The sequence below is a fragment of the Anabrus simplex genome, chromosome 1, assembly GCF_040414725.1.
Source record: "Anabrus simplex isolate iqAnaSimp1 chromosome 1, ASM4041472v1, whole genome shotgun sequence".
NCBI lineage: Eukaryota > Metazoa > Arthropoda > Insecta > Orthoptera > Tettigoniidae > Anabrus > Anabrus simplex.
Genome location: NC_090265.1, coordinates 1305052579 through 1305066030, shown reverse-complemented (window position 1 = coordinate 1305066030; position 13452 = coordinate 1305052579). Strand labels below are relative to the sequence as shown.

Below are 13452 nucleotides of genomic sequence, written 5' to 3'. Positions count from 1 at the left end.
ACATTTCAACTCCATATAGTATTCTTTCCTTTTTTTCCTCACATTATATTGTAGCATACTTGGTCTTCATACCATATTTGATCTTATCTGGTTAGGGACTTCACTTTTGAGTTTTCTGAGATATTTTGCTGTAAAGCATGGTTTTGTGGACTTACAATGAATAATCTCTATGACATATTATATAGTTTTATTGCTCAACACATCTCTTTTTCTGAAAATCATTCTTGGCTTTCTCTTAAATCATTCAATGTTCTTGAATATTTGAAAGAAGAAAACAAGTTTGTGCTGTGCTATAACATACAAGTTGGACGGAAGTTATGAATTTACGTGGCTTCCTCTTCTTTGCTCCTAATATTCCTCTTTCTATTTTAACTGTTACGGAGTCACTTACTCATTTGAAATGTTAGTAGTCGCGTGGGGTGTTGACAACACCCCCAACTATCATTGCACAATACAACCTACATAAAGATGGGGTTTATTTTCCAAAAATGTATTTTATTATGTGAAATATAGATTTACAAATGAGACTAATATATGAAAATCATAAAATGCAAATTATTCATCTACAAAAACCCAAGCATACAAAAATATTGAAATTATTACTCAATTTCTGCATTTCAGTACAAAACAAATTAATACAAGAATATTTTTGAATTACACTCAATGTTTCTGTTATCACATTGAAGTAACAACATGTAAGAAAACATTCAACATAATACAAGGTCAGAAACTTAGTCTGTATCACTTTGTGGTTCATCTGAATCTTCGTAATATTTTTCACACACGTTCCTCATACGTTTCAGACATATCACTCTACAGCAGCGATCACAATACAAGGTAGTCTTTACATCTTTGTTTCTAGGGCATACTGTGCATGGTGATTGTTTCAGAGCTCGTTCTTGGACCTTTATCGTCATACTTGATGTGCACAGCGATAAATACCTGTTAGTATCAGCATACCAATTACACACTTTATTTCAGATTCATCGGTATGCTTAAATCGCGATCTCTCAAATAATTTCCGGCAATAGTATCTATGTAAATGTTTGCGCAATTAGTAATGTTTCTGATCATTACATCATCCACGAATAGCGAAAAGCACTCGAACACTAACTTAGCACTTTTAGCATGGGCATTGACATCAGTGAGATGATTCGTTGATGCGTCCTATCGTTCTTTGGAGGAGGATCATTCTTCCACTTAGTCTGTTTATCTTTAACCAAGTAACGTTTTCCTCCTTCATGGTGAACTGAATCATTATCATTCTGTCCGTCATTATCTTCTTCACTATCAACCTCTGTATCACTGTCTTGGATAAGTTCCTTGCAATTGTCGCTTTCTTTTGGATCTGACTCATCGAAATCTTCTTCACAACTTCCACCTTCTTCTAAAAGTTTGCATATTCTAGCCTCCTGTCGTTCATAGCAACACATTTTCACTGAAAACAAGACATTCACCACTCAAAGCGAGAACTGAATACTGAGCCGGAAATGTTACAACAGTGGTCGCGCGGGGGTATGACGACACTCCACATGTGAAGAAAGAGTGCTAATGCCTGTCACAGCAATTCTAATATAAGCACTCGCTCAACACTTCATGGTCAAGGTCACCTAGAGAGGTATAAGAGATAACAGCAAACTAAATGAACTCAATCATAAGATTTAGCCTAAAATATGAATGTGGGGTGTTGCCAACACCCTGTGCGACTCTTTGAGGGTTAATTTACTACGATCATGAGCTATTATGAGTATACATCGTTACTAATAAATGGAAGTCAAAGTATAGCAATTTATAAAGGTACCAGTAGGTATAAGGATGAAAAATAGATATTAATTAATGCACACCTTTCAACCACCCTAAAAGCTTAAAACTTGGTAAGTTATAAGGGAACCTTATACTGCTATGTTACAAAAAATATTCCCCAAACTCCCAGAGGAAGCCAAGCTTGAAATTGAGGCTCAAAAATAAAACATAAGTATGCAAATGAGGAGTGAAGTGTTAGAGGAAGGAGTGAATCGTTCTAGCCAGTTACTGCATGAGTGAGAGTGGATGTTTTTATGCATAGCTTATACTTTGCCAAGCTCTGCTCTGCATGATTCAGGAGTCCACAAACCTCAGATATTTTTTTTTTTTAGGAAATGAAGAAATTCTTTGTTTGTAACCACAGCACTCTAAAATGACTATAGGAAATACAAAAAGGAAGGAAAAATAGTCATAAAACTATTCTGAGCCCACCCAGCTTTCGCTCCCATAAAGCAAAGTTGGTCTGAAAACAGACCGATGTAAAGATAGGCCTAGTTTCGTCTGGGAGCTGACTTCCTTCTTACAGAATACTCTTGATCGCAACTGCGACATCACTGCTTTATCGTACTTCATAATGAACAATCATTGTTATGCTTTTTACTGCGTGGGAAACATATTTTCCAAATTGATGACCTAAAGCTTATGTGGGTTTAAACTTTTCCTGAAAGTCCATATCAATGTTTAACATCAAATTCCAAGAGTTAAGGGAAATCTTCAAGACAATGAGCAAGTAAGGGTACTTAGTTAACAAAGGAAGCTTTTCCTGTTGGTTGGAGGTAGATAAGTGGGCCTGCTGCAAATACAGTTAAACAGCAATCTGGATAAATTTAGGTTTGTTGCTGTCTGAAATGTCAGGGTTAATTAAAATAACACAGGTTCATAGTGTGAGGTGCATTGAAACCATGTACTTAGGAGTGAAATACGTGTATTGACAATTTACTCTTCAGTAATACAAATGTCAAATAAATCTATAGCAAAGAAATTATGTATTTTTGTCCTTTAATTGAAGAACACTATTGACATAATTTAACCTATTTATTAATATTATTATATAACATGGTCCGTTTGGTTGGTAATATTCATCCAGGTCAAATTGTCCACTTTATTTTGTCCACAACCATGTAGTCCATCCATATTTGATGAACAAATCTTTTGTCTGTATTTTTTGGTCCATAGGAACTCAGTCCATTTTTAATGCTGTCTATGAACATAATAGGTCCACATATATTTTGTCTGCTTTTCTTAGTCCACTTATTTTTGTCTACCTTTTAACAAATTTTGTCCACAGTCTTTTTAACAAAAATGCAGATTATTATTGTAGTTCATAATGAATAATCATTGTTATGCTTTAATATGGTAATCATAGTTGTACACTTTGGTATTTACCCAGTCACTGAAGAGGAAAACAAAATTTACATACATACATACATACATACATACATACATACATACATACATACATCAAGACCATTATGCCTTTCAGCATTCAGTCTGCAAGCCTCTGTGAATTGACTAAATGTCACCACAATCCTCTATTTGCAATTAGCGTTGTGGCCTCATTTAGTTCTATACCTCTTATCTTCAAATCGTTAGAAACGGAGTCTAACCATCGTCGTCTTGGTCTCCCTCTACTTCTCTTACCCTCCATAACAGAGTCCATTATTCTCCTAGGTAACCTATCCTCCTCCATTCGCCCCACATGACCCTGTCTCCGTTTGAGTTCATTCCTAACTTAGCCTTTATATCCTCATTCTGAGTACCCTTCTGCCATTGATCCCACCTGTTTGTACTGGCAATCATTCTTGCTACTTTCATGTCTGTTACTTCTAACTTATGAATAAGATTTGTTCCTGTAAAGCAAAGTTGGTCTGGAAACAGACTGATGTAAAGATAGTGTCGTCTGGGAGCTGACTTCCTTCTTACAGGATACTGTTGATCGCAACTGCGAGCTCACTGAATTAGTTTTACTGCACCTTGATTCAATCTCACGTACTATATTACCATCCTGGGAGAACACATATCCTAAATACTTGAAATTATCTACCTGTTCCAGCTCTGTATCACCAATATGACATTAAATTCCATTTCTTACCTACTGACATCAATTTAGTCTTCCAAAGGCTTTCTTTCATGCCATACTCATTGCACCTAATTTCAGGTTCCAAGATATTAGAGTGCAGGCTTTCGACACAATCTGCCTTTAAGACCAAGTCATCAGCATAGGCCAGAATGCTTACTACATTTCCAACTAACTGAATCTCTCCCTGTCACTTTATAACTTTCAGCAGATGATCCATGTAAACTACGAACAACAAAGGTGAAAGATTACAGCCTTTCCAAACCCTTGTAAGTATCCTGAACCAAGCACTCATTTTACCATCAATTCTCACTGTAGCCCAATATAATTCACATTTCATTTTGCATCACTAATCACTTTAATCCTTGCTCATAAATCTGTACGAAGAATGGGTACTTTAGCTAGTATGTGAATAAAGGTTACTGGATCAAGGTTCTGTAATGAATGCTTATAGAATCATTAATGTGTTTATTGGTATATTTATACAACTGGTATTGTATAGTCAAAAAACAGATTTTCCAAAATATACTCACTATATCTCCTCTACCATTATTCTAATATAATTGGAGTGAAACCTAACACAACATCGATATTTCAAATGTAAGAAAATTCTTCTTCTGAAATTTACAGTGAAATAATACAGTTATTATGGAAGGTGATGGTTTTACTCTTAATTTAGCTATAGTTAATTAATTTTATAAGAGAAACTCTATTGAAAGCTGACTATCATGTGAATTCAGTACACATTTCTTTTCTATTTCAAAATGACCATGTAAAGTAATTTTATTTTCATCCTGCTCATTGTTTACATGAAAATGTGTAGACTTTATACCTTAAACTTATGGTATATTGATTTTGAATCTGCTTTCTGAAGAAGTGTTTCTTCAGTAAATATCAATTACCATATATCTTCAGTTTGTGAGAATTATTAGTAATGGTATCTATTAAAATATTTAATTGAAATTGTTTTCATTTTTTGCTTTACTTCAGCAGAACATAAAGAGTAAGATAAGTTTGGTATTTTTCAGGTTGTTGTGAATGCCTTAGTTCAGGCCATCCCCAGTATCTTCAATGTGCTTCTAGTGTGCCTCATCTTCTGGCTTATATTTGCCATCATGGGAGTTCAGCTGTTTGCAGGAAAATACTTCAAGGTGAATCACTCTTTCATTTCTTGCAGATATTTATTGAAGTGTTGAGTTCATTTCCACAATGGAAACCTTGTTGGTATTATAACTACATAATGCAATACCATGTTGACTTTTTAATGTACAGTACAGTTACCAGTATGTTTTGTATAATAGAGTTTGTTAAGTTGTGTAAATAGTCAGTTTCATGAAGATGGATTGGTGCCATTCACTGTAAAATGTTCCAGAGTTGTAAATATTTTTTCTAGTCAAATCTCCAGTAGTAGTTTATGGCACAACAATCAGGGCACCATTTTTCATTATAAATATATAATACTGGTTAACAGTATTGGTGAAAATTAAAATAATTGTGCTGATTAATATTCAGTGTATTTTTCATTTAAATAATTACCTATATAAATAAAATTACAATTTAGTATGCACATCTCAAATTTTTGCCTCATACTTTGTTTTCTTTGTGCATTAGGTGTACAAAAGTAAAAAATGAGTTCAGTTCAATTTTGTCTGTCTGGATATTTATGTGAACATCACAGAAATTGAGTTGACATTCTTGAAACTTAGTATAGTTCAAGAATATCCAGAGAGTACACCTGGATATATATATATATATATTATTATTTGATTTATATGCAGTGGCCTAGCAATATTAAAGAGGCCAAAACAGAATTGTCATATTTCTCTGTTAATATTAGCTGTGCCGGGCTGAGTGGCTCAGACGGTTGAGGCGCTGGCCTTCTGACCCCAACTTGGCAGGTTCGATCCTGACTCAGTCCGGTGGTATTTGAAGGTGCTCAAATACGCCAGCCCCGTGTCGGTAGATTTACTGGCACGAAAAAGAACTCCTGCGGGACTAAGTTCCGGCACCTCGGCGTCTCCGAAGACCGAAAAAGTAGTTAGTGGGACGTAAAGAAAATAGCATTATAAAATATTAGCTGTATCAAAAAACTGTACATGGTAAAAGGTGTGCAAAATATAATTTTCAGTCTTTCATGTCAGATGCTGTAAGAGAGATATTCGAGAAAATTCCAAATACCTCCAGAAACATCAGTTCTTTCTAAAACCTGCATAACAAAAGTTATAGAAACTACAATTTCCAATCATTCTTGTTTCATACATTTTTTGCTGTATGGGCTGTGATAACAGAGATATTAATGAATTTAAATTTTTAGTGCTGACAAAATGTCCATCAATGCTGACGTGAAAATGTTGTTCAATCATGATAATAATGAGTTATGGCAATGAACAATGTTATGATTGATTGTATAAGGTGTAAAACTTCATAGTCATTAGTCTATATATTGATCAGAAAGATAATTAAAATGATCATTAAAATGAGAAGAAGAAGAAGAAGAAGAAGAAGAAGAAGAAGAAGGAGAAGAAGAAGAAGAAGAAGAAGAAGAAGAAGAAGAAGAAGAAGTCATGAAATTAGGGGAATTGAAAGATATCCTGAACCTCAGATGCTTTTTATCACCTGGCTGAAAAACTAGTACTGTAATGTGGTGGCCTATAATGTCCCAACCCATAAAACTGACCAACACTAACCAACACTAATATTACATTAACTGTTATTAGTTTAGGCATAGCAAGTAGAAGAAAGAAGTGTGATCACTCGCCTAGTTCATTGGTTCCTCCGTTAGGCCGCTCTCCCAGCAGTATTTGAGCTTGAGCTTACAAGTCAGCATACGAATAATGGACAATTATTGCATAAAAAGTATTTTACTTTTGCTTACCATTCCAGAATTCAGTTGTCAGATAGTTTAGATAGCTTCCAGGTAGACTTTGTGGTCATAGAAGATTTCAGTTCCTTTCTCATCTGTCTTGTTACAAAATAAAATCAACATTTCATATAATGTAACACAAGTTTAGGGATAATGTCCGCAACAGGGTCATCACAGCATCCTAATTCTTTTGAATTAATAGTGATACTGTGCAAACTGTCCAAACACTTGTAATATATATCGCCCCATAGACTATGTTCACAGGAGAGTTTTTGTTCCACTACACTTCCAACTTGCACGAACACATTATAAACTGCTCTTGAAGGATGGTTGAGGAAAGTGCTGTCTGCTGTATTTATTGCTATAGTCCCTAACAAATGTGAGGGCTGCAGCAAGTAATTCTTCTGTAGGCTTTCTGTGAAGCTGGCTGACACATTTATGACATTTTGTATATCCTCCTAGATAATAAATCAAACACTCCTTTGCAAGACTTTGGCTATCACTGTTAATTAGACCTAAATTGTTCTCCCAGTCTGGTAAGAGGTCATCCATGTTCTCAGTGAAGTCTAGTGCTTGTCTTATTTCATTTTGTGCATTTTCTACTACAGCCTTATTTGTCTCTTCTGTCTTCTTAGCCAGTGTTTTCATTTGATTGACGAATGATGTCAATGTCGGTTCAAATTTGCGCTCACAATTACTACCCGATGACAAGGCAAGTTTGGTTGGGATATAAATAGACTGCAACATGTGTAAATTCAGAAAATCTATTGTTGAAGGGTGGTCTTCACAACTTAATGAGCATAGTATACCAAAGTGCCATTCTAGTGGATCTTGATTAAATTTGGCTGTGAGCACATATCGGAATCCATTATTCCATAAATACTCGGACACTCGCACACATCAGTGTGCACAACATCAATTGGTTTTCTGTCCTATGTTTACAAGACTTAGGTACTCCCTTGTTACTTAGTTTCCCCTAAGTACAAACAGAACAAGTATTAATATCATTACTCCTTTTCAATTCTAACATAGGCAATTTAAACAAAGCTTCAGAATGTGCATGTCCGTATCTCTCATGCCACAACCTAACCTCCCAACACTTTTAAATGCTACTTTGTTATTACATTCTTGATCTATTATTTGATCACAGTCACTCACAGCTACAATATCATTTCTCTCCTCTATTTGTACTACATACACATCATTCCTTCTGTTTGCAACAAACAATGTTTCATCTTCATTCTTATCTAGAACCACTGCTTTCTCACCTGCAAATCCTACTTTGAAACCTTTGCTGGTTAACTTACCAACTGATATTAAATTTGCACTTAAGTTTGGTACATACAACACGTCTGTAAATGTAATTGTCCATCCTATGGACATTTTTACTTTCACTTTACCTATACCTTTGATATCCAGCTTACTGTTATCTCCTATTTCTACATTCCCGGTTACATTTGTTAATATGTCTATAAACATCTCCTTTGTTGTACGCATATCAAATCAAATCAAAATCTCTTTATTTGCAAATGAGGTGTCTACGTCAGTGGCAAATGGTACACTAAAATACATTATTGTCAAGCACTAAATATTAAATTAACAAGAGAAGAAAATTTTCCTATAATACAATATTATACAATTTACGCTAACAATGTTTTCTATTAAACACATAGCTCATCCTTAATAAATTTATATTGTTTACAAAATTCTACTTATAATATATCCTGTACTACTTACAAATATAGTCAACTGATATACAGTATGTGGAATTACTTCAAATGATACTATACAACTGGTATAAGATTAATATTTACATTACATTTATTTACTTATTTACTTTTTTTTTTACCCGTTCTGGAACCTAAGTAGCATAACGACCTGCTGTGTCTTAACCAGAGCCCCTTTTGCCACCCCTTTTCAGAGTTGGGACGCACCTGAATTGAACAGCCAATCTCTAATTTTCTCAGTTCCTACAGTAACTACCATGCTCATCGCTTTATCTACTACATGTATAATTTCTGAGCTTACCAGTTTTCCATTCACTGATTTACTCTCCTACGATGGTTCGTTCACTCTTCATTGTTGGACATACTTTTGAATAAGTCCCGACTTGCCACAATTGAAGCACTTTTGGGTACTGCGACAATATTTAGATACATGTTCCTGTTTAATGCAATTGTAGCAACTATATTTTCCTCATCCCACATCTTCTTTCTTGATATCTCGCTTCTGTTGAACAACCATGGCTTGAGCTTCATCCTCCTCATGTTTTCCAGTGTCGTAAGCCTTTCCTCCATTTTGCTGAAGTTTCCTTCTGCTTTCCTCCGTGAGTAATCTTGCCTTCACCTTCGAGATGGTCAGTTTTGCCAAATCAGCTTCCAAGGAAGGTATACAAACTGCATATTCCTCTGTAAGGTTTCCGATGATCATTCCTGCAACTTGTTGATCTGTGAACTCGTATCCGGCTTTACTCGTTCTCCTCCACAGTTGATTTATTTTTGCGAAGTATTCTTGAACGCTTATGTCCTTGGGCTTCACAAAATGAGTTAACTGTTTCAGAGTCATAGCACCATTCACTACCCCTCCATCATTGCACAACTCGTCTAGTTTTTCCCATGCCTTTTTCGCTGATTCAATATCTGCAATGTCACTTTCAAAATCTTCTACCACATATTTGAAAATAACCGCTAACGCGATCACATTGTTTCGCGCTCATCGTCTCGTTTCTATCTGAGACAGTTGACAACCTGGCGTATCCTCATACCCTATTACTGATTCCCATACATCTTTCAACAACAGCTCTTTTTTCACCTTTAATTCCCACGAAAAATAGTTCTCCACTGTAAGCTTGGCCATATTCCTATTCAGTGCTTCTTCACCGGTCCATGAGGTCGCCATTTTTACCATCAATAATGTCACTCCTTAACGCAATTGTAGCAACTATATTTTCCTCGTCCCACGTCTTCTTTCTTGATATCTCGCTTCTGTTGAACAACCGTGGCTTGAGCTTCATCCTCCTCATATTTTCCAGTGTCGTAAGCCTTTCCTCCATTTTGCTGAAGCTTCCTTCTGCTTTCCTCCATGAGTAATCTTGCCTTCACCTTCGAGATGGTCAGTTTTATAATGTCACTCCAACGTTAATTCTCGTTACTTCATTTCCACTTATATTGTCCGAAATTTACTGTGGCGTTTTGGCTCTCTGTAGCTCTGGGCCCATAACCTGTTGATATATCTTCATTTCCGCTTGTTACACAGGTTTAGGTAATCAAATTATACCATTGAAACACCACCTTCTTCACACACAACCATTTATTATGAGTGGTTCACTACAACTGACATTGGTTCACACACACACACACACACACATGGCAATTCAAAACCTCCAAAGAACAAAACAAATGAAGATAAACTACTTGACTAAATTAATATGAATTACCAACAACATAATCTCAATGTTGTTTTTCCTTGAACTATATACACATGACATTTTATTCTTATGAGAAAATCACAACATTCCAACATGGCCACAGCCACTTCATTCTCATTCCTTTTGACTTTAAATTGTCAAAATTCTTCCATGGGTTAATGCAACATTAAACCACAAACAAAAAAGAAGCATTAAAGAAGTTGTTTGTAATCCTTAACCTTTGTATAAAAATTTTTGTTGAGACCATTCAGGAATTTTTTCTTGTATTGATAGGAAGATATTCCTCTTGCTGTGTGCATTCAAATATATAGAAATATTTGGAAGTACAGGTAATTGATTGTAATTAAAGGAATGCACATTTATGATGCAAATAGTGATTTACAGGTTGAGAACATTCTCTAATTCAGTTTTTTCATTTTTCCATATGTATTGCATGTAATGTCAATGCTAATGACTGCTAAAAGTTAAATACCAATTGAAGAGTCCACTGCAAAATTGATGGATGTCATTTCCCAGAAAATAAAAATATAAAAGCAAATACTCATAATTCCAGTCATAGGTATTTTAATGGTTAACTATTTAACCCATCTCATTCATAAACTAGTACTGAGTATATTAACAGGGTACACAATGAATCCAGTAAAAATGAACCTTACTCAGAGTGATATTTTTAGATTAAGTGCAGAATGTAAAGCACAAAAACGCTGAATGTCACATCTCATTGAAGAAGTATGTCCATTCGTCACTCTTATCACATTTTCACGAGTAATTTAATGGTATTACAGACTATCCAAGACAACACAAGGTCGAGAACGGCAGATACAAACCCACACCCGTAGCACGGGAAGTAAAGAAAACAAACTGGACAAGGGTCGTACTACAGATGATCTAACTTAACAAGTTCTCGAACACCAAATAGTAGACTTCATTCAACAGCGAGCCACACTTTTCCACCTAATAAGAGACAAGTGAATGGGAAGAAAACCAGAAGCCGTTTTAAGAAGACATAAACACTTCATAAACATTTCAACAGGAACATTTTACCAAAAATCTCCAAGTTTTTAACAGCAAGTGATTTTATTGGAAAAGCTCTTAGGACTTATAGTGAACCTAAGACATTTTAATCCAATAAGTGTTTTTAATATTAAGTTTAATGTCCAACTAACAACCACCCTCAATGCACTCCCCCGCCCCCCCTCTCCCACCCATACGCTTTCTGCTAACACCTGTTTTTAATGTTTTAATGTAAATTAAGAGATTGGTTTTATGCTATTTTTACATAAGCTACATATAAACAGCTGATGATGATTGCTAAGCAATTGAAACATGTTCTGTGATTATTAATGTCTTTATAAATAGCCCAAGGCTAAATAAAAAAGAGAAAGTATCGATTAGGTGGAACCTTTTTTCATTTATTGATTGGATTTAATTTAATGGTGTTAAATTAGTTGTCAAGTTTACAATAAATGAATTAGCTTTTATAAAGCTATGTTCTATTCTTGGACAATGATAATAAAAAATCGCGTGGTATAAAGTCTTTTTGAACTCAGTTATGTGGCAGTGAGATGAAGAAATCTCTGGCTTTTGGACCACAGAATTGAGCTAAATGTAACAGGTCTCTGTATTTCTCCTGAGAAATTGGTCGCTGTTCTTTATAAAGGAGACCTGGAAGGAGAAATTCACCTGCTGCAACTTCTTGGCTCCTTGTGGGATGGACAGACCTTACGACACTTGATTCCCAGGCACCGTTGAAAGTAGATCTGTGCCGTACTAGGCGAGTGTGACCTGCTTCAAACAATATCTGCCAGATAGGTCTTGAGGGAAAGGGACATTTCTTTTTTAACATAAGCTGCAGAAAAAAGGTCCAGTTTCACAGGAGTGCCTTGTCTACATCAATAACTTGAAAAGGCGATGGTTTCACTCGGGCAGATTGAAACACGTGAATCCAGTCTTCTGGCAGTTCTGCGTATGATTTTGTTTTTATTAGGGCCATGTTACGATCACATTCGAGGTAAGAATGTCCCCGTCTTGGGAAAGTGACTTTGATTGTTTCCAGTCTTTTTGCAACTACATAATGTAAAAACCTGAACACTGTGTAGTTCTTATTCTGAGCCCCCCCCCCCCGCATGAGTCAGAAAAAAATTTCCAGGTGTTTAACCTTAGTATCAAGTTTTGTAAAAATGAAGTTATGGAGCATTGACACAACCTCATCAGAACCTTCCCCTCCTACAGTCTCAGGGTTGCAGTAGAAAAACGATTCAGATGTTGATAAAACATGGATGTTGAAGGAATACAATAACAACTGTCTCCTGTAATAAACATCATTAGTAGAGATATTTGGCATGTGTAGGTTTTTCTGAAAATCCATCGTGATTGACTCATAATCTTCTTTTTTCATGCTTGATTTACTTGCATCTCTTTTCCTTGCATAGAATGTGTCAGCTGTTAGTTTGTGAACATTCTGATCTATTTTGAGCTTTCGTAGTTGTGATTCCAAATCAGCCTTTTCATCAGATCCCAAGGAACTCATCAATAACCTTTCTTTTATTGCCTTTTTATCAGCCAGATATTTGTCGCAAGTATCACTACGAGGGTATCCAAATGATATATTCAATTTCTTGTTAACTATCTTCCTATAAAATTCGTAAGATACTTAAGGTAAATTTTTGTCTTTGTACATTTCATACAACTTATGTATGTTCAAATCTTCTGGAAGGCAAAGTTTTATCCTTGCTATAGTGACTAGGCCATCCCTTGAAAGATGCTATATGATCTTCTACAGCTTGTATAACATGTGCAGATTTCTTATTGTGTTCATGTATATATTTACCATGCTTATCCTTTGGTGCCTGACCATGACATTTGAATGACTGCTGCAAAGTTTGTAATCTCCTACCAGTTATACCATGTATTGCAATAAATGCCTTTGCACAGACGGGAACATCAATAACAGCAGAAGTATCACTATTTACAGGAGCTGCTCTTACCTTGTAATATAATCATGAAAATTTGCATCATTTTCGTCTTTCCTAGACCTGCGATTCTTAACTGGCTGAAATGTTATTAGTCCAAAAAGATAGGCATTTTGTTCATCATAGGATGCCATTTCATTAAACTCTTTAATTATACATTTTCTTTCCACTTCAGATACAGTTTCAAAGCACTTAAGTCTTCTACATTCACAGTCAGGCCCAGATTCATGTGAACATAACCTCATCTTCTTCATAACATCAGTCATTCTGCCATGCTTTAACCTCGTCTTTGTGTTGTTTTCACTCTTTG

The 13452-nt window shown here is 35.5% G+C and overlaps 1 protein-coding gene across 1 annotated transcript in view; it reads left to right on the top strand.

The window, feature by feature from the left end:
- Positions 1-13452, top strand: part of para (paralytic) — a 947817-nt gene that overhangs the window by 827968 nt on the left and 106397 nt on the right. The window contains exon 29 of the mRNA XM_067137715.2: positions 4909-5031. Within this exon, the coding sequence (XP_066993816.2) occupies positions 4909-5031 (123 nt within the window). The remainder of the gene's footprint in view (positions 1-4908; positions 5032-13452) is intronic.